The sequence below is a fragment of the Rhincodon typus genome, chromosome 3, assembly GCF_021869965.1.
Source record: "Rhincodon typus isolate 14 chromosome 3, sRhiTyp1.1, whole genome shotgun sequence".
In the NCBI taxonomy this organism is placed as follows: domain Eukaryota; kingdom Metazoa; phylum Chordata; class Chondrichthyes; order Orectolobiformes; family Rhincodontidae; genus Rhincodon; species Rhincodon typus.
The window spans coordinates 31,325,122-31,352,231 of NC_063334.1; the positions used below are offsets into that span (position 1 = coordinate 31,325,122).

At 40.3% G+C, this 27,110-nt stretch overlaps 1 protein-coding gene across 2 annotated transcripts in view; it reads left to right on the forward strand.

The window, feature by feature from the left end:
- plppr1 (phospholipid phosphatase related 1) overlaps nt 1-27,110 on the forward strand; it is a 101,898-nt gene that overhangs the window by 63,482 nt on the left and 11,306 nt on the right. For both annotated transcript variants that reach the window (XM_048595027.1, XM_048595026.1), the window contains exons 4-6: nt 12,202-12,334; nt 21,263-21,513; nt 26,369-26,545. In XM_048595027.1, coding sequence (XP_048450984.1) covers nt 12,202-12,334; nt 21,263-21,513; nt 26,369-26,545 — 561 coding nt within the window. The remainder of the gene's footprint in view (nt 1-12,201; nt 12,335-21,262; nt 21,514-26,368; nt 26,546-27,110) is intronic.

Sequence of the window (27,110 nt, forward strand, 5' to 3'; positions counted from 1 at the left end):
AAGGGTTCCGACCCGAAACGTCAGCTTTCCTGCTCCTCTGATGCTGCCTGGCCTGCTGTGTTCCTCCAGCTCCACACTGTGCTATATCACTCTTGTTCTATGTTTAACATGGTAACAGAAATTTAAAAATTTAGAGAGCTGTACATAGCGGAAACTATGTACAACTGGGACATTTTAAAAAGGGGAATACAGCTTGGTACTTGGGAATAAATTGTCCTTGATTTTCGGAAGAGATGGGGAACAAACTGAATAAGAGGAGGGAGGAGAAAGTTGGAGATATTTATCGAGCCAGAGTCGTCCAACACAGTAACAAAACCCTTTGGTCCAACTTGTCCATGCTGACCAGGTTTTCCGAACTAAACTAGTCCCATTTTCCTGTGTTTGGCCCATATCCCTCTAAACCTTTCCTATTCATGTACCTGTCCAAATGTCTTTTAAATGTTGTAACTGTACCTACATCTAACACTTCCTGTGGCAGTTTATTCTATACACAAACCACTATGTCAAAAAATTGTCCCTCAGGTCCCTTTTAAATCTTTTCCCTCGCACCTTAAAATTATGTCCTCTAGTTTTGAACTCCCTTATCCTAGGGAAAGGCCTTTGCTCTCCACCTTATCTATGTCCCTTATGATTTTATAAACCTTCATAAATATCACCTTTCAACCTCAAACTCCAGTGAAAAATGTCCCAGCTTCTCCAGCCTCTCCTTGTAAGTCAAAACTCCCCAGTCCCAGTCACATCCTTGTAAATTGGAGAGGGTGAGGGGTGACCTTATTTTGGTTTATAAAATCCATGTAGACAGCATCTACTGCTCTGCCCTCAATCTCATTGAGTTTTCTTTTGAGGATGTGACCAATCAAGTTTGAGACAATTTCCCATGCGCAAAGCCACGCTGACTATCCCTACTCAGTCTTCACTTTTCCAAATGCATATGAATTCTGTCTCTCAGAATCCCTTCCAACAACTCACCTATCACTGATGTCAGACTCACCAATCTGTAGTTCCCAGGGTTTTCTTTGGAGCCTTAAATAAAAGCCACAACATCAGCCACCCTCTGCCACGATGTGAATATTAAAATATTTACTCTATCCTTTCCTTGACAGTGCCACTTCACCTGAGGATGCCTGTGACTGCCCCACAACCATTTCAAAATGGAAGCCCAAGAGCTGTTTTATTAGTCTTAGTCTTCCTTGTGAGAGAAGGGGCTTTCTAGATATTAACATTTTTATGGGATTGATGTTAATGGAGCCTGCAACAGAGGAGATTAAACCAGTGGCACTTTACCAATAGACACAGTGACACAAGACAAGTCCATTCTCTTTGCATTTCTCAGCAGAATTTTGGTTCTCAGGTGGTCAACAAAAGAAGAGTGGATAGGGCTCAAATTTGGCCTGAAATCTGGTTTCACAGCACTTCCCAATGCTAACAATGTTAACTGAGCTTGGCCTGGGCTTTTCCTCCTTTCTACATATAGCATCTACATAACATAAACATATACCCTGCCACTAACAAAGCAGATTATCTGGTCATTTATCCTGTTGTTTTGTGGGGCCTTGCTTTATATAAATGAGCTACTGCATTTCTTATATCAAGAATATTTCATTGACTAGAAAATACTTGTGCTGTGTTGAGGTCATGAAGGCACTCTCTTTTGCAAGTCTTTTCTCAAGTCATTGAACTGTAAAAACTATGCTTTTATGAATGAATGGACAGAAAATGATGGACTGGACGTGTATGACTTCCTGATTTAGACAAAGTTTTGTCATCAATGCATCTGCGAGTTCAGCAAGTTTTCCATATTTTTTTATTTAGTGATGTTACAGAGAAGGGGAGGTTAAATGAAAGAAAATCCCTGATATTAACTTTATAAGTAATAAGTAACTATCTATTTAACCCTAACAGTGAACAAATTAACAGAATTACTAACAAACTGATCAATTCCCCCTTAACTAACTAACTATTCCCGAACTGAACTAAATTCTACTGGTATGCTGTTCTAATAAATAGAAGTCCCACTTATATAAACCAAGTAATAAGAAAATAAATTAAGAAAACTTAGTCTCTCAAAGTCTACATGCCTTTCCTCTGCTGTTCAAGTCATAAACATCTTTTTTCTGCTGATTCGGCTGTCAGGGATGTTTTCTTTGAAGTCTTCTATGAGGACTCTTAGCTGGAAGTGCCGTGATATCTTTTATAGATAGATGGTGCTTTCTTAGACAGCTTAGCAATTTCTTGTGAGCGCTAGGTGCTTATTTCTCAGATGGTGGTTCACGTACACCAATTTTCAAAAACCCCCTCCTTCTATACCTTGGATGACATATCAATTTTCTTACAATAGCATTGGACCGAGGTTGACAAAACCATCAGATTTAAATTCAATTGGCTTTCAATCGCTAAGTGCTTGGTTTAGATTAATTAGCTGATTCCAACTTGTTGACAAAACAAGCCTAAGGTTTCCAATCACACAGCCAATTGATATGTTTCAATTTCAGAACTAGCGTACACTGTTAGCTACATATAGACTTTTTTGCCCCTTATAAACTTAAGTTTAGGAAAGCACTTTATCACTTAAAGGAACCACACACTTTTTTTTATACAAACAAATTCTAGCTTCCTTCCTTCCAATTTACTATTACTCTACACAGTAAAAATCATGTCCATTAACATAATATTCACATTTATAGTTTTAGCAGTCTTCAAATTCTTATAACATATTGTAAAGCATGAAAAATTCCAGAACTACTTTTTTAAAAAACAATAAATCTAGTCAAAAGGAATTAACAAATTCTGTTTATATCCAATAAACAAACAAAAACAAATCATTTTGTTTTTGAACCAGCAGCAATGAACTCAGTGTAGCAGCTGTAACTTTTCCAATGTGCTGCTTCTGAGAGAGTTCATAACACAAAAACATAATTGAAATACATTTACCTAAAATCACCATTTGCTTAAGAAAACTTTGAGAATTTAGTTTCCAGATTCTCTGGTGGAACTTTCAACTTTGATAGAGGGGCATGAAGTGGACAATAGCCTGTAGAACACTGTATTGCATTTTTATAGGAGCTATAGTGATCCTTTCACACTGCTGTCTGGATAAGGGCTCAGCGATTTTGGACTTAAAAAAAGGAAAAGGGTCTTCAGAGGTTGTTGGATCTTTGGGGTTTCCCTCAGAATTCCAGAGAGTTGCAGCTGCTTAGTCATTGAGTGTATTTGGTCGGGGGTGGGGGTGGGGAGTGGAGAGGAGGAAGAGAGAGAGATATCTCAATAGATTTCTGGGCTATAAAGGAATCAAGGAGTGTTGAAAAAGGGCTGCAAGTTGGAATTTAGACTGGTCAACCAGGGTTAAATGGTGGAATGTGTCACAGGGTTTGATCTACTCTTGCGCCCATATTTTTTATGATCAGCATTTCACTTGCCAAACTCCCATGATGTTCTATGAAGGTGTTAAATACACCTTTAGCTTTTGATCCTCATTGATGTAGAGATCACACATTGGGAAGATTTTTGGAAATTCTGCAATCATTGCACATTTCAAATTAACTGCTGTGAAGTAAATTGCCCAGTAGGAGTCTAATTAATAGATTAAATTTAATCACATCAGCCATGAAATGTTTAATTTCTTTCAAAAGAAAAATGTTTTAAGTTCTGATTGTGGGTGTTGCCAACTTTCAATACTGGAGGAAGAAGATCAAAACTTTTCAGATGAAAATTTACAAACCTGTTGCACAGCACCACCTAGTGGCCTGTTTTTAGAACTGCAACAGACTCAAATTAAGGAACACAGGAACAGACAGAGACCGTTCAGTCCTCAGCTTACTCAATTATTCAAATATATCATGACACCTGAAGAAGCGAGACTCCAAATGCTTGTGTCTCCAAATAAACATGTTGGACTATAACCTAGTGTTGTGTGACTTTTGGCAATTATATCATAGGTGAGTTTGGCTTAATTATACAATTGAAATAACACAATTAATACATTTACAACATGGATACAGACCATTCATCCCAACCAGATGATGTCTGTTTTTACTCTCAGACCACATGAGAAAATTGCTCTAATAACATTAGCCTGCTGTTTCCATATTCTTTCATCCATTTAGCTGGAGTTCCAACATAGTTCCTGCTTATGCCACTAACCCAGGAAAAAAAATTTCTGTGAAGAAGTCACGTCTGCTCCTTTCTCCAACTCTTGCACAATTAATCTTGCATCTATCGCTTCTTGTCCTAGCCCTCTTAACTATTGGAAACAGCATGCTTTTGTCTGGCTCATTCCTGTGCCTATTTTCAGTACTTAGCAAGCTGTTCCCTAACCTCCATGATACAGTGAAAAAACCCCACAATTTCCGAGGACTGTCTTTACTAGTTAATTGCTTATTAAGTATTGCCTGCAGTATCAGTTGAAGCAGAGCCTAAACAGACGTTAAATTTGGTTTCTGGTTGGCAGAGAAAGTCCATTCCTGTGGTAAGAACACCTGTGAAGTTTAATAAGCTGGGGTTGGGAGAGATGCTCCAAAAACAAAAATCAAAGTTCCCACCTCTGTAATCGCTTCCAATTGACAATCTACTGGAGATTTCTGTGCTCTGCCTTCACCCCAACAATAACAGTTAGGCCTTAGGCTGCTGAGGCTCTTAGCTGTGATGTTTCTTCTCTAAATCATTGTACCTGTCTTTTCAGGTTACACAAAACCTTATTTTGATTAAAATCAGAAATTGCTGGAAAAACACAGCAGGTCTGGCAGCACGCGTGGAAAGAAAGCAGAGTTAGTGTTTTAAATCCAGTGACTCTTTGGAACTGACCAATATCTGTTTTTGTTTCAGATTTCCAGCACCCTCAGTTCTTTTTTACCTTACTTTGGTTCAACTTGTTGTCACCTGCTCTAATATCACATTGGCTCAGTTAGCTGGATTGTTGGCTTATAAAACAGTGTGATGCCAACAGAGTGGGTTCATTCCCTGCACTGGCTGAGGTTACCATGAAGGACTCTCCTTCTCAACACTTCCCCTCTCCTGAGATATGATGGCCCTCAGATTAAATCGCAACCATTCGTCTCCCTCAGAGAGCAACCCCATGGTCTGGTAAGACAATGGTGACTTGACATCTCATTATGTGGTACAGCGTCCATTTTGTTTTGCCTCATAACACTCTAGTTAAGCACTTTGGGTCATTTTGCTATGTTAAAAGCGCTATATAAATGGAAGATATTTTTATTTGTTGTCAGTGATTCCACTGCACCAATGTTGAAGAATTGCCAACAAAAGGTAAAGCAGGAGAATACACCTAAAATTTGCTGGGCTAGATGAAGATAAATTAGATGAAAGGGGAGAAATGAAGTCTGGAGATGACCTAACGATTAGGAGGGTCATTGCTTTAAGTATCTGTGTTTTGCTGAATCAGTGTTTGTGTTTGCATCAAGCACTGTACTGAACTGTCACAGTAACTCTAGAAAAGCTGAAGTTTTGTTTAAAACAATGGAGCAGATGTGATGTGGACTATTCATCTGCTGAACTGGAGATTGCTGTAGAATTGTGCTGTGTAAATATCATGCTGTTTATTCGATGACATAAAAATGATCAACAGCAAGTGCATGTTAATTGGAGGCCGAAGTTCATTAAGAACAAACGATAAGCCTCTTTCCAGGGAGACATGAGCAAGTCCTACTCTGTTAATTGATTGGACTGGCCATGGTAGGTGACACATTTGTGATGTTTAACTAGTGGTCAAAATTGATCATTTGCTGGACAACGTACAGCTGTGAATGTACAGTTTCTTTGCAAGGAAAATGTATAATAACTTTTGCCTCACAACACAATTAGCTAGCTTGGGGAAAAAGTCATCAGGTCAATGGCTGGTAGTTGAGACAGAGCAGGCTGATCACTTGTTCTTGGCTGATCTTCAGATAAATCCATATCGAAAAGGGTTTATTTGTCATTGTAAGTAATGGGTAGGATTTTTATTTAAGATTTTTATAGTTTTTTGTCATATGTCGCATTAATAAAGTTCTATTGTTGGAACTGACTTAGGTTACTGGTATCAGGAGGACAAAAAGGAGACATGAGATAGCTTTGGCAGATACGTTTAAAGATAATCCAAAGAGATTCAACAAGTACATTAAGAGAAAAAGAGCAATTAGGGAGAGAATAGGGCCCTTTAAAGATCAACAAAGTCATCTATAGCATGCAACCACAGGAGATGGAGCGAAACTAAAACAAATATTTCATGTCAGTTTTTACTGTGAGAACACGGAGGCTAGGGAACTTGGAATATTGATGTCTCGAAAACAGTCCATGTTACAGAAAAGGTGGTGCTGGAGGTCTTAGAAAGCATAAAGCTGGATAAATCTCTGGGACCTGATCAAGTGTATCCCAGGACGTTGTGGGAAGCTAGGGAAGAATTTGCAGGGTCCCTAGCAGAGATATTTGTATCATTTACAGTCAAGGGTGAGGTGCTGGAGGGTGGTTAATGTTGTGCCATTATTTAAGAAAGGCTACAAAGAGAAGCCTGGGAACTATAGACCAGTGAGTCCGACATCAATAGTGGGTGTTGTTGGAGGGGATTCCGAGAGAAAGGATTTACATGCATTAAGGATAGTCAGCATGGCTTTGTGTAAGGGAAATAGTATCTCAAACTTTATTGAGCTTTTTGAGGATGTGACCATGATAGATGAGGACAGAGCAGTAGATGTCTACATGGATTTTTGTAAAACCTTTGACAAAGTTCACATGGTAGACTGATTGGTAAAGTTAAATCTCATGGGATTCAGGAAGAGCTTGCCATTTGAATATAAAATTGGCTTGACAGTAAGAGACAGAGGGTGGTGGTGGAGGGTTGTATTTTGGACAAGAGGCTTGTGACTAGTGGTTCCACAGAGATCGGTGCTGTCTCCACTGTTGTTAGTCATTTATATAAACAATTTGGATGAGAATGTAGGAGGCATGGTTAGTAAGTTTGTAGATGACACCAAAATTGGTGGTATAGTCGACAGTGAAGAAGGTTATCTAAGATTACAAAAGGCATCTTGATTAATTGGACCATCAATTGGCAGATGGAGTTTAATTTGGATACATGTGAGGAATTGCATTTTGGTAAATGAACAAGGGCAGGACTTATGCAATTAACAGTAAGGCCCTGGGTGATGCTGTCGAACAGAGAGATCTAGAGGTTCAGGTACATATTTCTTTGCAAATTGTGTCACAGGTAGACAAGGTGGTTAAAGCAGATTTTAGCACGTTTGCCTTCATTGCCCAGTCCATTGAGTATAGGAATTGTGACATCATGTTGGAAGATATACAGGATGTTGGTGAAGCCTCTTCTGGAGTACTGTGTCCAGTTCTGGTCACCCTGCTACAGGAAGGATATTATTAAATTGGAGAGGGTTCAGAAATGATTTACCAGGATGTTGATGAGACTAGAGGGTCTGAGTTATAAGGAGAGGCTGGATAGGTTGGGACTTTTTCACCGGAGAGTAAGGGGTTGAGGTATGTAGAATGAACTGGTACATGCAGGTAGAGTGACATGTAACAGACATTTGGACAAGTACATGAATAGTAAATGTTTAGAGGGATAAGGGCCAAACACAGGCAAGTTGGACTTGTTTAGTTTCAGAAACCTGGTCGTCATGGACGAGTTGCACCAAAGGGTTTGTTTCTGTGCTATATGACTCAATGATATTGAGAGTAAGCCCAATGGACTAGGGCAAATGGGAATGAAAGCCTATATGTTGGGCTGAATTTTACTAAAAACGTTGGCTAAGTGTCAATTTTGGTGAATTTAATGGATAGTTATTTCTGTGTCCTAGTAAAACTTCTCCCAGTACGGGGCTTCTGCTATAATGCATGTTCCAGCATTGTGAATTGGCTATAGTGCGACTGACAAATAGGGGAATGCCTTTTCTAAAACGCAAACTTATGTTAGCTATAAACATGATTCCATCGGTGACCTGAATGATGATGATGTTTTGGAAGATGTTTTTGGAAAGTATTGCAGGAAAAAAATGGATTTCAAGATTGTCCTCATCCTGGATAATGTGCCAAGCCATCCTGCCCCCATTGGTGAGCTGAGCTTTCTGAAAACAAAGTGCTATCTCTACGCTTAAACACAACCTCTCTCCTTCAGCCCATGGACCAGGGTACAATAATATGCTTTAAAAGCTGTTATTTAAGGCGCACATTTAAGGGCTGATTGCAGCCACTGAGGGGGATAATGACAACGTTCTTCAATTTTGGAAGAGCTTTAACATCAAGAATGCAATTGATATTATCATGGAGGCCTGCAGCGATGTCAGTAAGGACTGCTTGCATGCAGTTTGGTGGAAACTTCTCCCAGATTTTTTAAGATTTTAAAACGTTTGATCCATCAGAGGAGCTCCCAAGAATCAAAGAACATTGTGTCAATCTTGCAAAGCAAGTTGGATTTGAAGAAGTGCAGAGTGAGGATGTTGAAGAGCTGCTCGAGTCCCACTGTGAAGACGTCTCTACAGCTGGTCCACAACAACTTGTCGCTGAAGGGAAAGTGGAGGCTGGAGATGAAGAATATCAAGTCCAGGATACAGCACCACGAGAATCTTCCACTTCTGTTTTGTCTTCTATCCTGAGGGAAACTGAAAAGCAGTTGCAGCTCTTAAAGGACAACGATTACAATGCAGAATGCAGCAGGGTAGCAGTTTGTGGAATAAAATCTTAATTGGCACCCTGTGAATAGTTTCTTCATGAAAGAAGAAAAAGGGCAAAGCAGCAGAAAACTGCATGAATTTTTTAAGCCAGCCTCCAAGAAACAGTCAGAAGACAATGAACCACAGCCATCCACTTCTGGATTGACTATTTTTTGCCCTAATGCTGCAACCACAACTGTACCTGAAGGTGATGACGATGACGATAATGACCCTCAGCCCCTGAATTAACACCAAAGCAACAACAAAACCTCCTCCCCCAACAAGTCATCTTGGCATTTTTTTCAAGATAAGGTGTTAAATTTACTTTTATTTCGTTATTAGATATGAATCAAACATTTATTCAAATTGTGCAGTCCTTTGTGTTAGGCTTTTGAGTGATTTTTGAGTGATATCTTTTGGTGGTCTGCCCCTAACTCCGCTTTTCCCATAGGCCCTGTTATTTCTATAGTGAGATTTTCTATGACGTGACGTTGTGCAGGAATGCAATTATCGCATTATAGTAGAACCTTCTGTATTCTTCAAAATTCAGTCCATGACTGATGCACCATGCTCATCCCATTTTCCCTCTCATCAGAAGAAGCAGAAGCACTTGCCACTGCCAGGACCTCCCACAGCTCCCAGCACTGGTGCCATCTTTAAAGCCCAGCCGTGCACCAGGTCAAGTGCTGCTACGCCAGAAGTTGCCCTTAATCATGCACTTAGTGAGATGAAAACCAGAAAATGAAAGCTTTTAAGGGCACATAGGCAGCATGGCTGACACTTCAGTGCAAATACAAGTGCACATTTATAAACGTTTTGCTGTTTTGGGACCAAGCTACACAGGTTACCCATCCCTAGCATCATCTTATCTTAGAATTCCAAGGGAATGTTACTCTCTTCCTCAATGTCCAGTATAATTTACAGCTTCATCATACCAGCCATCATTTTGTATTATAGCTCCAACCCAAACTCAGGCTGGCTGTGACTATTGATGGTTTACTGCAGGATGAGGGCCATGTCTTCCAACACACTCTCCCTCCCACCTTGGATGTTTCCACCCTACACAATCATTGCCCCCTCTGCATCCCTGTGTGCTGCCTCCAGTCCCTACCATTGACCTCCCCAACTTTCTTGCCACAGCACTGGCTGCTGATAACCCCTTTGATTGAGCTGATCCCTACATTTGATATTCACCCACCTCCCAAATAATCACTGACCTGGCCCTCTACTGATGTGCTTGTAGCTTCTTGACCAACTTCCCATGAATCTCCAAACTGATTGCATAGGACTGACCATGACCCCTTACCGAGACTGCAGAGCTATGAACCATCTGCCCTGCATGCCAAGTGGCCAACTGACCATTTCCAAGCTCAGGACAGATGGATGATTCCCTTATCTTGGTGTACCATGACTCCCTGACTGAAGGCTTTTGGCCTTGGCCTAATTGACACTATTCCATAGACTGAGACAAGGTAGTTTGGCTGAAGCATGTGCGGTATTCATCATGCAAGCTGCTGGCAGATGGTGCTGATGTGAGATTGGCGGAGCACAGCGCTGTACAGCAACATATCTACCGATTTGACTGATGACTGCTGACAACCGTGACAAGCTGCGTCTGTGCTAAAAACAGGAAACTCTGAAGTATCAGAAGACTAAGTCTTGGCTGAGGGGGTGAAGTGCAAAAAAAGGAAAAACAAGAGATGCCTGTGCATCCAAATAGGTGCAAAGTGAGTGAGGTCTAAGAGAACAGATGAGAGCTCCGAGACATTGCCTGGTCCACCCCATGAGCAGGATGCCTGTCCCTGTGTGCATGGTATCCTGGCAACAGCATGATGGAGTGTGTCAGTGCAGCACTATGGGTGGGACCTACACCAGGAACTGCAACAGTTCAAGGAAGCAGCTCACCAGCTTGAGAAGGATATTAAAGAATGAGCAATAAATGTTGTGCGCAAAAATGATGTGGAGGAATAATCTACCAGAGTCATTGGTCAAAGTAACGAGATGTAATTCATGACTTTGGTAAATTTCAGTTCAATGCTGTGTTAGGCCAGGGTAGGTGGGGGAGGGGCATTCAAACATGGAATCATGGGAAAAATGGGCGGTTATTTGATGGGTGACAACACATTCAGGAACTTTGCCAAGAGAAAGGAGTTTTCATTAGGCAAGGATTAGGGTTAGTGTTGAGGATGGAAAGGCAGTCATGCTCATATCCAGAAGTCAAATTTAAAAATCGCTGCCTAAGTGGTTGACCTTCCAAGTCCCAGCAAAGTTTTTTACTTGACCTTCATGGTTTTGTTTTCATATTTCAGCATGAGACAAAAAAAACTAACTAAATCAAAGCCATCACACAAACCCACCACTCTATTGAAATGAGCATTATTTTTTAGACCAGATTAAATTTACATCCTTTTTGGTAGAGAAATTGGCTAGGATGTCAGAATTGTTTTAATACCTTGTATCATGTCATCTGATATGTCATCTTTTATACTTGTGTTGGGGAAGCTTGTCGACATGATGCTAAAATTCAGGGGTCAGCTGGTGAGAAACCGTACAAAGATTTAACTAAAATAGAAAGGACTGGCAAAGCTCAGCCTGCCAGAGTTAACATATCGAGTCGAGTGACCCTTCCTCAGAAAACCAATATTTAGTTTGTTATCCAAGTTGTACTTTTTTATTGCTTTCATGAGATGTGGGTGATGCTCACAAGGCCAACAATTGTTGCACATCTCCAATTGTTCTGAGGAAGTGTCACCGGACCCGAACTCCCGAACTGTTAACTCTGTTTTTTTCCTTCAGATGCTGCCAGACCTGCTGAGCTTTTCCAGCAACTTTGTTTTTGTTGATCGGCAGATAGAGGGCAGTCCACATTGCTGGAGATGACGGCAGATTTCCTTCCCTGAAAAAGGTAAAAAAAGGAAATCGGATAGACTTTTCTAAATATTTTCATGGTCACCAGTATGGAGACTAGCTTTTAATTCCAGTTTTTTTTCTCCCCAGAATGGAATTTAAAATTCCCATTAACTATGAAGGGATTTGAAACCATACTGCCTCTTCTTGATGGTTAGCCTGGATCATTACATTAATACTGGCAGATGTGTGCTGGTAAAAAGTGAAGGTATCATAAGGACGACCAAGTATAGAACCCAGCAAACCAAAACTGGATCCTGACCTCTGGCTGAGGTGGTGAATTACTTGACATCTTGAGACCAGCTACAAAAGCCCATAACTAACTTTCATATTGGGACTAATTACACTTTCTGCCCTTGCCTCGCAATGTTATTTTTCTGTTACTCGTCTATTGCCTACAGTTCTTTAATTTGTGTAGCTACAGGCTCATCCTGTTCATAATGAGGAATCTCACATGCTTAGTGTGAGTTTTACAAAAGCATTTTAGCCTGTCCCCAACAGGTAGAAAATAAACTGTCTGATATGCACCATCTGCTCCTATCTGCCTTAATATTTTTGACAGAACAAACACCATCTATTTAGTTTGCATCATATTGTTTGCACCAATAGTATTCTGGATTTTTGTGTTTTTTTAAAACTGCAGATATTCATCGGTGAGATATCGATGTATTTTATAAAATCAACAAGAGAAAACCTCCTCAATCAAGAGAAGACCATTGTAACAGGAGAGTGTTGCTATTTGAGTCCTCTTTTCCGAAGAGTAATAAGGTTTATAGGTGAGTCAGTATACAAAGCTACTTTGATATCTGCAAACAGCGCTCAAGAAACTTGACACCATCCAGGACAAAGCAGCTCGCTTGATCAGTGACTCATCCGCAAAAATTCACTTCCTCCAGCACCTAACCTCTGTAGTACACAATGCTGCTATCTACAAGATACACCACAGAAGTTCAAAGATTCTTAGACAGGATTCAAAAGATTCTTCAAACCCGCGACCACTTCCATCTGGAAAGACAAGGGCAGCAGATACATAGGAATATCACCACCAAGCCACTCACCACTCTGACTTGGAAATATGTCAATGTTCCTTCACTGCTATTGAGTCACAATCCAAGAATTCCCTCCCTAATAGCACTGTGCGTCCATGTAGAGCAAATGGACTGCAGCAGTTCCAAAAGGCAGCTCATCACCACCTTCTCAAAATGTCAACTAGGGATGGGGAATAAGTGGTGACCCAGCCAGCAACATTCACATCCCACAAGTGAATTAAAAAAAAACTCAGTTTTGATCCCATCTAATGACAGAAGTGATAATTGAAATCCATTTCCTATCTTATAGTAAAGGTGGTTCAGGGTAGTTTTACTTGAGTAATTCCAAATTAGTTGGATTGGGAAAGAGAAAATTAAGGAGAAACAGTTTCCCATGGCAGATGAGTCAGTAGTGAATGGTCATAGAGTGATAGTAATTGGTAAAAGATCCAGATAAGGGATTAAGTTTTGTTTTGAAAAACAAGAGTGATGATGATCTGCAAGGGAGGTGGAGATAGATTTAAAAGTAACTTTCAAAAATAAAGAAGAAAATTAGATAAATATTTGAAGGTAGAAAATTTGCTGGAATTTGGGAAGCAACTGATTGCTTTGCACTTTCAAAGAGCGATCACACAAATACAATGGGCCAAATGGCCTCCACTTGTGCTGTGAGATTCTAAGATTCCAGGTATTGCTGATCAAACTCCATGATACAATTGTCTGCAATTCTGCCAAAGCAGAGGTAACAAAGATGGTCATGTTGACTCCTTGAAATGATGTAAATGGGGCCAGATCAGTTCAGCTGCATTTTGTACACCTCTCCCAATTGCCACCTCTCTTCGGGTCAAAAAACTAAAAAATCAGTATGGAAGGAACATAGGTTCAAAAGGAGACCATTCCATCCATTTAAGCCTATTCTGCCATTCAGTAAAATTGCTGCTGATCTGTGTCTTAAGTCCATCTAGTACCTTGGTTTCAAAACTCCGAATACCTTTTAATCAACAAATCTGTAAAGCTAAGCTGTGGAGTTCATTAGAACCTTTTGTCTCAACCACTTTATGATGGAATAATTCCAGATTCCAAGTACCCAGTTTTACCTGACATAAAATTAGAACCAGATCATTCAAAGTTATGTTATCCCTACTCCATTGTTTTCAACCCTCAAGACAAAAATTATCTGCCCATCAACTTCTTTTATCAACTAAAACACTTATTAGATAACCCATAAATATTTCATCCTTGACAGAATGCCAAACTAGTTGCAAAGTCCTCATAATGGAGGGTAGAACACAAATCAACATTGGCCATCTGCTGTTATAAGTGTGCAGTCTGACTGGTGAAATATCAAGAGTGACAACAAGAGATGAACTGGAAATCTCAGCACAGACACACCTTCTCAAAACCAGATCAAAAACTTGCTCAAACCCCGGTTGTGCGTTGTATTTTCAGATGTTTCCTTTATGCACTTACTCCTTCTGGAAGAAATCAATTAAACGATAAGAAGCTGTGTCACGATTTCACAGTTAGGAGTGACAGAATGCATTTGAAGACCAAATCTGTTGATCTTTTGAAGGGAAGCTGTATAGGTTTCAGTCTGTCAAAGTCCATCTGCTCCACAGCATGTGTCTTGTAATACTCTGTACACAGCTACAAGAAAATAGTCTCATTTGTAATTAAGGAGATTATTTGTTACTTTTAAAAGAAGTCTTTCCATTGCCCAGCATTTTCCAACTTTTACAAAAGTGTTACTGCAGTGGAGCAGTGTGTAGTAACTAGACTCCCATATACAAGGCATCACGTTGGCAGATTTTCATCCTTGACTAACTCTTGCAGCAAGGATACAATTTTATACTGCAACTCTGGTCCTGGTGGACTGGTTATATTCCAATATTGCTATCAGCTGCAGTTCTCAAATCAAAAAAAAATCCCAGTTTGTAGTTAAACATTCTGAGGCACATTATGAGAAATGTAATCAAACACATTTGATGTTGAACCATCTAAGAAATTAGGACAACTAACCGAAAGTACAAAGTAGATTGTTTTAAGGAGGTGAGTGTGATTTGGCAAAAGAAATTCCAAAATTCAGGATCAAGGCAGCAGAAAGATCAGTTGCTGATGATGGATCATTGGAAATTGGTTCTCTGAATGAGGCATGTTTTGGAGACCAGGAAGGATTGGAAGGTTGGAGGAAGTTGTAGACAGCAGTGATTAACCTTGTAGTCTGCACTGAACTTTTGTAATCACCAGGATTGTAACAATAAGACCTACTTGTGCAATGAAGTGTTTAAAAAAACGGCACGAGGGTCCATTTTGAAAACTAAGTCAAGGCACTGTTTATGGTGCTAAAAAAAGCACTTAACCCAGAGTTGGCTCTGGTAATTTTTCAGGCAACTCCATTAACCACCCTAGACAAACATTGTCCATATTCGGAGAAATGCCTCCAAAATAGCTTCTGTAAAAAAACACAATATTGTTAAAATACATTGTTTTTCATCCACTCTCCAATAACTTTGCAAGGCAGTAACCACAAGTATTTATATGTAATAGTTAAATTGCACCTGGAAAAAAGTGATGGGTCAAAATGGGGCCTGTCAGGTGCCACTTAGTTAAGCAAAGCAATGAGACAGTGCCACTAAATACAAATATACATATATACTAGAACAGAAAGTATATTATCATTTGGCCCTCCAATAAGATCATGGCTGATCTGCTTGAGAAATGAAATTCACACTCCCATTACCTTTAACTTTTGATTCATTTGCCAAACAAGAATCTCCTGTCACCTTGAAAATAACTAATGATCTTGTCCCCACCTACTGAGGCTGAGAATTCTAAAGGAGCAGAACACTCAAATTTCCCCTTAACTCTGTCCTGAGAAAGGGAACCTATAAATTTTACAAACAGATATCCCCATGAATGCCAATGAATATTTACCAGCAAATGCACACTTTTCTCCATTGCCTTGTTGCTAATGATAGCTTCATTAAATACATTAGGGGAAATTGTCCAGAGTTCACACCCCTCTGTCACCACATGACTCAAACCAGGGTTTTACTCAAGAATACTAGGGATCAGGCACTTCAGTAAACCTAATGCACAAACTTCCATAACAAAAAAATGCAGAGAATATAAAAAGCACAGTGGTTATCTTAATATACCTGCCAGGAGTTGATCATTGAACTAACACTACCAACAGATCTTTGGTATCTCCAATCAAGCTTCTCTTGTTGTACATTTGGAATACTGACCTTACCACTCCTGCAATCTGCAGCTTAAATTTTGATTATTCACTTCGTTTGACCCAACCTATAGAAGCTTAGCGTATTCTGGCATGATGTGTCCATCAAGTCTATTAACTTGGAGAGGTTATATACAACTTTGAGGGATCCCATAGTGATAATAATGGTTTGGACTTCCTGGTTCTAGCTAACCCATCTGGTACCAGTTTCACAGTATGAAGACATTGTCAGTATTTGGTATCTAAAAGTGCTCAAGTTATAACATTCCGTATCTTTATTGTCAATTCTATCACATATTTAAACAATTCTTGACAATAATGACTGTCCACAAGGCTCCAATACACATGGGGGGTAGATCTGTGCAAACAGCAGTTAAAAGGTGATCTTTGGCCCAAGAAGTTAATCAAATTGAGGTGTAAAAATTCTGAGGGGCATAGACAGGGTGAAAAGAAAATAGCTGCTTCTTTCAGTTGAAGGGTCTGTGACAAGGGGTCATAATTTTGAAGTGAAAGACAGGAGGTTTAAAGGGGAATTGAAGTAAAACCTTTTTAACCCAGAAGGTGGTGGGAACTTGGAATACACTGGGAGTGTAGTTGAGGCAGAAAGCCTCAACCTTCAAAACAAAAAGTACCTGGATGAGCACTTGATGTCTATGGGCTAAGTGACGGCAAATGATATTAAAAATAATGGTAAGTCACCATAGTGACAATAGGACTACTCTCAGAGAGAATGACAACTGGTGGTGGTTTAACCAGACGGGAGAGGCTGAGAAGGAGAGTTCTTCATGGTAACATCAACCAGTGTGGGAATTAAACCCATGTTGTTGGTGTTACTGTGCATCACAAACCAGCCATCCAGCCAACTGAGCTAAAATCAGTGCCTTAGTATAGAATAGATGATGTTTTGTTTTTTCAGTGCAGACTCTGCCTCCTCTGCACCACATAACTTAATTCTATGCCTCCAATTACCACAAAAAACAGATTCTCTCCTCTGAACCTCCTGTCCTTCTCTTAAAATTATGCCCCCTTGTTACTGACTCTTCAACTAAGAAAAACTGGTGCTTTCTATCCACCCTGTCCATGCCCCTTCAAATCTTATACACCTTAAATCAAGTCCCCTCTCAGTCTTCTCAGGTCTAAAGAAAAAAGAGATTATCTCGCCATTCTCACTTTGTTTCTGGAGGGGGCTTGCTGTACACTAATTGGTTATTGTTTTCTATATTATAGTAGAGCCCACATTTCAAAATTAGTTCATTGGTTGCTGTGAGGTATCTGACTGTTGTATAAATTATGATATAAAGCAAGTCCTTCTTATTTCATTGCACCCCCAAAGACATTTTGCAAGACAAACTCTGCTCATTTTAACATAGCACAAAGGACAATGAAATAAACAAAGTGAAGATGTTAAATGGCAGGAGATTCCAAGAAACCGTTACTGTATGGTTCGTGCCATTGTTGGTTTTCTATTAAAGCAAATTATTTAGCCTGGTGTTGATTTTCTTAAAACAAAACCTGCATTACAGAGGCAACGTGAACAAAAACAATTATAAATTTCCCAGCAACCACGGGAAGTGCTACGCCTGCCCTACAGCTCCCCCCTCGCCTCCATTCAAGGCACAAAAACAAACCTTCCATATCCGACAGGTGTTCACCTGCACATCTGTCAACTTGGTCTACTGTATCCGCTGCTCCCAATGTGGCCTCCTCTATATCGGTGAGACTAAGCTTGGACTCGGAGGCCGTTTTGTAGAGCATCTGTGCTCTGTACACGACAAACAACACCACCTTCCAGTCGCCAACCATTTTAACTCCCCCTCCAACTCTCTGGGTGATATGTCCATCCTGGGCCTCCTCCAGTGTCACAATGACACCACCTGCAAACTGGAGGAGCAATACCTCATATCTCATCTCGGGAGCCTACACAGCCCAATGGCCTAAACATGGAATTCATGTTTTAAAACCTCCCCACCTCCAGCCTCATCCCATATCCAACCCTCCCTCTCATCCCTGCCTACTTGACTTGACACAACCTGTCCATCTTCTTCCCCACCTATCCGCCCTACCCATCCCACTGACCCATCCCCACCAGTCCCTACCTGAACTCACCTATCACCATCCCACCTACCTTCCCCAGCCCCACCCCTCTTCTCTCTATTTATTTTTGAGCTCCCTTCCCCCTCCCCATTTCTGAAGAAGGGTCCCAACCCGAAACGTCAACTTTTCTGTTCCTCTGAGGCTGCCTGGCCTGCTGTGTTCCTCCAGCCCCACACTATGTTGTCAATTGACCCCATTGGGTTAGTCAGTGGATGTGGGATGGGAGCCTTAGCAATATGCACAGCAGCAAGTAAATCCTAGTTACATTCAAATTGAATCCATTTAAACCATGCACTACAGCAGTGTACATAGTTTGGTTGAAATTTGCACTGCTGTCCATAGAGAATTTAAAGTCAGACAGTCTTTAAAAACTATAGCAAAAGAGAACTTACAACCAACTTCTCTCAAGTATAACAGAATGATTTGTCCAGCAACAAAACAGTTTGTGGAGAATAGTCACATAACAATGCATCTCAATAATCTCAAGGCAGTATTTTAAAGAAAAGTAGGGAAGTTATCTTCAGCTAATCTGGCCAATTTTTAACCCTCAAATAACATCCCCATCCAAAAACAAAACTAATTGTCTGGTCATCATTGCAGTTTGCTGAGTTCAAATTAGCTGCCACATTCCCTATACTATAACAATAACTACAGTTCAAAAGTACTGAGTTAATGGTAAAGCATCGAGATGTATGCTGAACATGAAAGATGGCATATAAAGGTAAGCCTTTTTCTCTATTCCAAGATTTCAAGTCCACAGCATTGCCACTTCAGTATGATTGCTGAGATATAATTGTTTTCCAGGTTTCATCATTTTCCACTCTCAGATATGCTCCCAAATGTGACTTTGACCCACCTCTAATTCTACATTACAGAAATAAACCACCATAGGAACATAGGTGTGTATTATTCACATCATACAGCCCCTCAAACCTGCTCTACCACTGTAGGCCATAGTGTTGAGGTAGATGATCAGCTATGTTCCTGTGCTATCCCCATATTACTCACATCATTGATAGATTTTTAGATTTCTAATCTGTCTTGAACTTACTTCATGGGAATGAATTTGCACAGCCCTCTGTGGTAAAGAATTCTTAAGATTATGAAGTAGGGAGAGAGGAAACATCCATTACTGTTTCTAGTCTGTCCCTTGAAGACTTTTGCACATTTCTATGAAATCACTGCTCATTGTTCTAACCTGCAGAGGATATAAAGGTCCAGTCTCCCCAATCTCTCCTCAGAACAAATTTGCTATCCTTACCTCATACAACTTTTTTTGTGACTCCAGGCCCTGTCAAGGTGGCTGACTTTTCACTGAGCTCTAAAGTGGCCGAGGATGTTAGTTGTACCTACATTATAAACAACAAGGAGAATTTAAAATGTAGTGAGTCGACTGTAAAGCATTTAGATATCTGGTGGTCACATAATATGCCATATAAAAAAAATTCTTCAAATTTTCTATGCAATGATTTAAATTCCACAATATTATCACTTTGAAATGATTGCTGAGTTACAAGCATTTTCCAACTTTACAATTTTCCCCTTCAGACTTCCTCCCAAATATAAATGACCTTGTGCGCCCCCACTTGGACAATTGGGAATTGTCAATAAATGTGCACATCCTGAGCATGAAGAAAACAAAATCAGGAGGCATCTTTTTGTTTCCACACTGGGTTTCGCACATTTAAAAAGGGTGGTGTCCCAGACTTTTTTCCCCAGAATCCCTACAGTCTGGAAACAGGCCCTTCAGCCCAACAAGTTCACACTGACTCTCTGAAGAGCATCTCACCCAGACCCATCCCCTTCCCATGTCCATTCCCTGTAACCCTGCATCTCCCATGGCGAACACATCTAAATCTACAGATCCCTGAATACTGGGGTCAATTTAGTATGGCTAATCCACCAAACCTGCACATCTTTGGAGTGTGGGAGGAAACCGGAGCACCCGGAGGAAACCCACGCAGACATGGAGAGAACGTGCAAACTCCACACACACACACACACACACACAAACACACACAAAGTCGCCTGAGAGTGGAACTGAGCCCAGGTCCCTGGCAAATTTATCTTCAAAATTTCAATGAGGAGTGTGATGGGGTGAGGGAGGGAGAAAGGCTCAGGAAGAGGGCTTGATACTTTTGAAAATAGGAGCTTGAAAATTTGTGAGGAAAAATTTTTGCATGGATTGTTGCTTTTTTTTTGAATGCAGGCTGTTATTTTCTTGCATGGTGAGGGTTTATAAAATGCTATTATTTCAAACTTTGGATACTAAATGGGTTTTTGTTTTCAATTCTGTGAGGAAGACCCCCTTCCCCCCACAAAAGTTCAGAAACATTTTAAAATCAGTGGATGAAAATGGCATTTCCAAGAAATAAATGTGAATTCAACTATATAACTAGATAAGCTACCTTGGGAGATAACTTGGTAAACACTGAGTAATTAAACTCTTACAACCCTGAAAGAGAGAGAGGCCAGAAAGCGGTTCAGATCAGAAGAACATATCCATACTCAATGTGCTGTTACCAGCCTAAAAATAGTCAAAGTAATTGAAAAGAATTCTCTATAGAGTTCCATGAGAAATGTCAATGAATTAGCTTGTGTCTGTGTATCTCAGAGGCAAAGAATGACATTTGTGCATTTGCCAAAGTCACCAAAAAGAAGCACTTACAACTTCATCAACTGAATAAGAGGTTAAAGAGTTAAGATAGAAATAACGCTTCATTGGGCTTGTGTGACTGTAAAGGACAATGCTGGGGCAAATAATAAAGATTAAATCTTTTTTGATGTTTATGAAAACATCTTTCGAAAATGTCTTATATATTTGTAAGTTTATTACACTCAAAATCTGCGCATTTGTTAAAAAGGACATTGGCAGCCTCATGAATATTTTGATTGACTGACCATGAAAACTAAATTGCAAAAGTAAAACTTCTGGTCTACCAAGCTAGGTTTCACTGTGGAATCTGACATCTCCAGTATCACCATCAGCTGGGATCATAACATTTGTTTAGGTGACCTATTTGTGTGCAGGTGGGCCTGGGATTCTGATGACTTTGCAGATTTGAATGGCTTTGATTCTGGGGAACTTGCAGACTTTAGAATTGGGGTTTGATTGCTGTACACATGGTCTTATATGACCTATTTCGTTGGGTACGACAGAGGTTGTGTATTCCTATTTTAATACATTGGTCTGAACAATGGGAGTGCCTTGAAAAGCTATTAGGAAGCTGGGTTTAGATAACTAGCAGTGACTGCATGAAGCAATGTTGTCGTTGAATCTCAGCTCACCAAAACAAGAGAGTAATGATTTTTCATTGGTTTTGTGTTTCTTTCTTCCCCAATAGGTGTGTTTGCCTTTGGACTGTTTGCAACAGATATATTTGCAAACGCAGGCCAAGTGGTCACGGGGAGCCTAACCCCATACTTTATAACCGTTTGCAAACCCAATTACACAGGAACAGATTGCCGTTCCCACTCCAGGTTCATTACTAATGAACACATCTGCACTGGGAACCCTGAAGTCATTGCAAATGCACGAAGATCCTTTCCATCTAAAGATGCGTCTTTGAGCATCTACTGTGCCTTGTATGCTACGGTAAGAGCATGTTTCATCAAACTGGCTGCTCATAAGGCTTAGCGGCTGGGCCTCATACTTTTGCACAGAAAATTTACTGTTCCACCCAGCGCCTTTGATTTGCTTGTGGCGTTCTTCATGTAATGTAATAAACTGAACTTATATGGTGTCCTTAATGCAGTGGATGGTCCCCAATCAGTTCTCAGTAGTGCTTCATTGGAATTCTATCACTGTTCGTTCACTAATTGCTGGGTACAAAATCCTGGAACTTCCTCCCAGACAGCACTGTGGTCTCCTCTACACCCCAAAGGCTGTAGTGATCCAAAGGGCAGCTCATCACCATGTTCAAGGGCAATTAAAGACACACTGTAAATGACGACTTTGTTATTGAAAGCCATATTCCATTAACAAATAAGTAATCAGATATAATTTGACACAACTGTGTAAGGAGATGTAGTACAGGTGACAAGAAAAGCCTTGTTCAGAAGCGTATTTTAAGGATTGTTGTATTGGAATAGGCGACATGGTTGGGAAGGTTTAGGAAGAGTAATGGGGATCATCATCATCGGCAGTCCCTCACAGACGAGGAGGAATCTCTTCCACTCTCGAGGTGAGTCTGTAAGTGACTGTCCAGACCAATGCGGCTTCTGCAGGCTCTGTTTACACTTGGGGCAGCAGGTGGTCATGGGAAGGGGTGGGTGGGGCGTTGCTGTGGCAATGCACTCCTCTTACGCCTGGCTTCTGCTTCTTCCCCTCTGATGGCAAATCTGGGAGATTCTCAACACTTTCCCGAATGCTCCTCCTCCACTTAGCTTGTGCTCAAATATTAAAATTTGTATCTATTTGAAGTTCCTTGGAATTTCAACTCAAAAAAAAAACCCAAATGGTCTTGGGCCAGTAATTTCTAGGTGTCGGTGGGAATGTCGCACTTTGCCAACAAGGCCTTGAGGGGATCAGTGAAGCATTTCCTTGTCCACCTGGGGCTCACCTGCCATTTAGGAGCTAAGAGTAGAGCACCTGCTTGCGGAGTCTCGTGTCGGTCATGTGGACGACATACCCAGCCCATGGCAACTGATCGAGGGTGGTCGGTGCCTTGATGCAGTTTAACTTAGGTAAGTGTGAGGTTATCAATTTTGGTTGGTGGAATAGAAAAGCAACTTATTATCTAAAAAGGAAGAAGCCTCAGTGCAGAGGTATACATGTGATTGCAGGAAACTAGTACATAGGTATAGCCAGTAATAAAATAAAGCAAATGGAATTTGAGCACATATTGCTAAAAAAGGAAATAGAAAGCAGAAAGCGTTGCTGCAACTGTACAAGGCATTAATGAGACTGCATCTGGAATCCTGTGTACTGGTTTAGTCCCCTTGAGGAGGAATGTAATTGCATTGGAAGCAGTTCAGAGAATATTCACTTTTGGAGTTTGAGAATGAGGGGCGATCTGTTTGACAAATAAGATGCTAAAGGGGATTGACAAAGTAGACATAGAAAGACGTTTCCTCAGGTGGGGTGATCAAGAATGAGAGCTCATGGTTTTTAGGATAAAAGGGGTAGCAGATTTAAAACAGATGAGGAAAGATTCTCTCAAACAAATCCTGAATCTGTGGAGCTCATTCCCCACCCTGAGTGCAGTGGATGCTGGTACATTAAGTAGGTGTTTCAATTAGTAATGGGTTGACGGATTCTGGACTTGAGTCTGAGAGGAGATCAGCCATGATCTTATCAAATGAATGAAATTGAAGTTCCAAAGTTTCTGATGCATAACATAGGCATTATGTGGAGCACTTTGGACAGACAGCAGTTGGGGTCTGACCTAGTACCCTCACAGAGACAAGTCTTACCCAGAGCCTGGCACTAGCAGGGGCAATTAATCAGGGCTGTGGCACTAGAGGGCCCAATGTGTTTGGCCCTGCCCCCTGCTGCATTGTGTTTGGGTCAGGGGGCATGGTTCATGGTTTTTATCCCTACTGCAGTCTTACCTACGTCTTATTAGTAATCATTAATATGCCTAAGAATTAATGTTAAATTACTGAGATGTAATAAACTACATCTTGTTAATTATCAAGAGGGTGACTGTCTTCTGCTGAGACTTACTTGTGGCTCATCCCTCACCACAGACCACTGCTGAACAGTCCCTAGACTAATAGAACAGAAAAGAACAGTAGTGGCAGTCTACCATAAATGGTTGGTGCTCAGAGCTTCACATCACTGTTAGAATAAATGGCTTCGTGGATGTAATTCTGACTCATTGGACTTGAGTGGCAAAGTCCAATCAAAACAGCAGAAATAATAACATGCTTTCCAGGAGAAGGAAGTGCAAACAATGATAACATGTTATGAAAAATAAATTGACATTTTGAATTAACTGTTATCCTTCAGATGATCTCCTTATTGTAGACTGGTGCTCAGACTGCGCTCAAATTGTTAATGGGATGCAAGCATCATTGGCCAGCATTTATTACCCATCTCTGATGCAGGAGATTATTGTGATATTTCTTCCTCAGCTTATCCAAAAATACTGAGGAACTTTTGTTAAACTACATTTAGTTCAATGAATTCATCATTCAGAGGATTACCAGCAAACCTGGACTGTGGAGAATAGGGTGACAGTGTTGTCTTAAACTGTTTTTTGGAAGGTTTCAGGTTGAACAGATTATTCTGCTGTAAGACTGTAGGGACCATAATGCTTGGTTACACACATTTTCAAATCAGTACTATTGTACTGTAATTAACAAATTCCCCATGAAAAACATCAGTTCCAAGGATGAAATTAAAGCACTTGATTTATTCGAACCTGCTTATACCCAATTAGATTGGTGTTTCACGTTTATTAGAAATGTGTTTTAAAGTGTTCATTTACTCTTGCAACATTTGTATGAGGTTTTATGCAGCATTTCCCTTCCCAAATTGCCTCTCAAGAATATGCTAGCCTGCTGGACTGCATTGTATAATCCACCTTAGTCACTAGTTAGCAAAATCTTTCAATTTGAAGTGAAATATGTCAGCTCCCAGCAAAGTGTGCTGTAACATTATTGCAATTTTTTTTATTTTTCTCTCAGCCAGGCTTTCATAAATAGGATCACAAACAGGATCCAAAAGTAATGTTCTAGTCCCTCAGAACAACAGTAAAGATGGTTTTGACAGTGGAAATATTATCTTTGTGGCTTTAGGGCTAAAATATTTTCCCCAAGACTAAATCTAGAGTTGCATGTCATTGTTGTTAAATCTCCTTAAAAATGGCTTCATCGAGTCCTCTTATGTACAGAGGCATCAAAAACTTTTCTGGAGTGGTTTATCTAGTTTACTGAAGTAAGTAAAGATCCAAATTAATGTTGGCATCATGCTTTCTTGTGGTCAAACTTCAGTATTGTTTCCTAAAACATAAATGAATAAACCATCTTGCAGATGCGGTACCAAACAATTCATCTTTATCAGTGCTTTTCTTCCGTTTCTTTAAGCTTTACTGAGCTTTATTTTCTTTGCATACATGGGCTAGCTAAAAGGTATGTTTGTATCTTGTGTTTTGCTTGCGATCAATTAAATGGTCGGCATTTGTGCTGGATTTTCCTGTTTGAGACTCTGCAACTTTTGGAAAAAATGTTGGGTGAGACCAGATTCCAGGATTCCCAGTGTTATTTCATGTCACGTGCACTGCACCCTGCACTCTTCAACCTGATTGGTTCCATTGTGGGTGGTAGGTATCCCCTACTCTACTATTTTACACCTCCACCCATGACAGTTTAGAAAGTCAGGCCATTTTCTGTACGACTTTGTGAATTATGACATCTGTAGTGTCACGTGTCATAGTCTGGATGAGGGAACCTTTTAAAAAAAGATAAGCTTAAATGGAGTTTCTGATGCCCATCTGCCTCCTCACTGTTCCATGGCATCTCATTCTCTATGCCAACTTACCCTTCACCACCCATCCCTTATGGCATACCCTCCCATACCAAGTCATACCTATTCACACAGTAACAACTCCAAATAGAATTGGTAGAATGGAAAATCTTCATAAAAGAAGCAGACATTCAGGTGCAGAGGTGGAATGTCACTAGATTTTTATAACCCAGAGGCTCAATAGAAATAGAAACAGAACTGCAGCTGTGGAATTTAAAATTCAGTTAATAAATCTGGAAAATAAAGCTAGTCTCAGGAAATGGCGCAATAAAACTACCACTCAGTTTCAAAATGTCAGTTGGTTCACTAAAATCCTGGAGAGAAGGAAATCTGCTACCCTTACCTGCTCTGGCCGATACGTGACTACAAATTGACAAGAATGTGGCTGACTTTCAACAGTTTCTGTGAAATAGCTGAGTAAACCATTTCAGTTCAAGGGTAATTAAAATGGTGAACAAACATAGGCCTTGCCAGCAATGCTGACGTTCACAAAAAAAATAAAGAAGTCATTCACAAGGAAAATACTGATTCTGTGACAGTCCTGGAAAATTGTCAGACTTTTAAAGTATCAATAAGCTCTTGAATCTTTCCCTTGCTTAAAGAACGTAGAATCTATTTTCTTAATTGATCAAAGAGGAAATGTTTTCCATCAAGCACTGTTTCTGTTGGGTATAGCTGTTTTAATAGACTAATGGATTCTTGGGCTCTCAGCCAAGAATGCTGAATGAGAATTAGCTGGAAATGTAGCAGGTACTTGCCTTTATGTAGCCAGTTTCATGATCCTGGGACTTCCTAAAGCTCTTCATTGCCAAGGAAGTATTTTTGACCTGTACTCTCCACTTGATAAAATAGGAAGCATCACACCAGTAAGTATTACATTGGGATCCCCTTTTATTACTTTTGCACAGACTTGTAATTTCTTAAGCCTTGATAAGTGCATCCATGCTATTGATCTGTGTGTGACCTCATTTTTTTTCAGATGTACATCACAAGCACAATAAAGACCAAAAGCAGCAGGTTAGCCAAACCCGTGTTGTGCTTGGGGGCTCTCTGTGCTGCTTTTTTAACAGGATTGAATAGAGTGTCTGAATACCGCAATCATTGCTCCGATGTGATTGCAGGCTTTGTACTGGGCAGCACAGTAGCATTGTTTTTGGTAAGTCCATCTTGTCTTTAGCACTGAAACTGTACAGATGTATCAAATTAAAAAGTCCCCACTGCTGGGTAACTTGGTCCAAGATAAAAGTTAGACTCTAAGATGCACGTATCCATTAACATAGTTGGAGAAAAGAATTTGTTTAATGTAGAAAGTTGGCCTGAATATTTAACTTCAGTGTTTTCTTCCTTGAACTATGACTGTCCCTTGTCCTGCTGTACTGAAATTAATAAGTGAGGCTGGACTCTGTTCAAGTGATTTTGGCCCCCTCTTTCTTTCCAATCCTATTTATTGCTATGTATTTCCTCTGACCATGAACTATCTATCCTTAGCAAAAGCTTCATCCTCCTGCAGGCCAGTTTAGCTGGTTAAAAAAAAGGTGAAAAGTCTGAAACCTTGGCCTGAAATGTTTGGTCCTAGCGGGGGCTGAGATGGATGTCAGGGCAGCTGGATGTAGACATAGTAAGCTATTTGACCAGGGAAGCTGTGTTTAATGCTTCCCCATTGTCAGTGGGGGATCAAGTACAACAGCAACCTGATACTTTAACCTTACTAATTTGAGCAA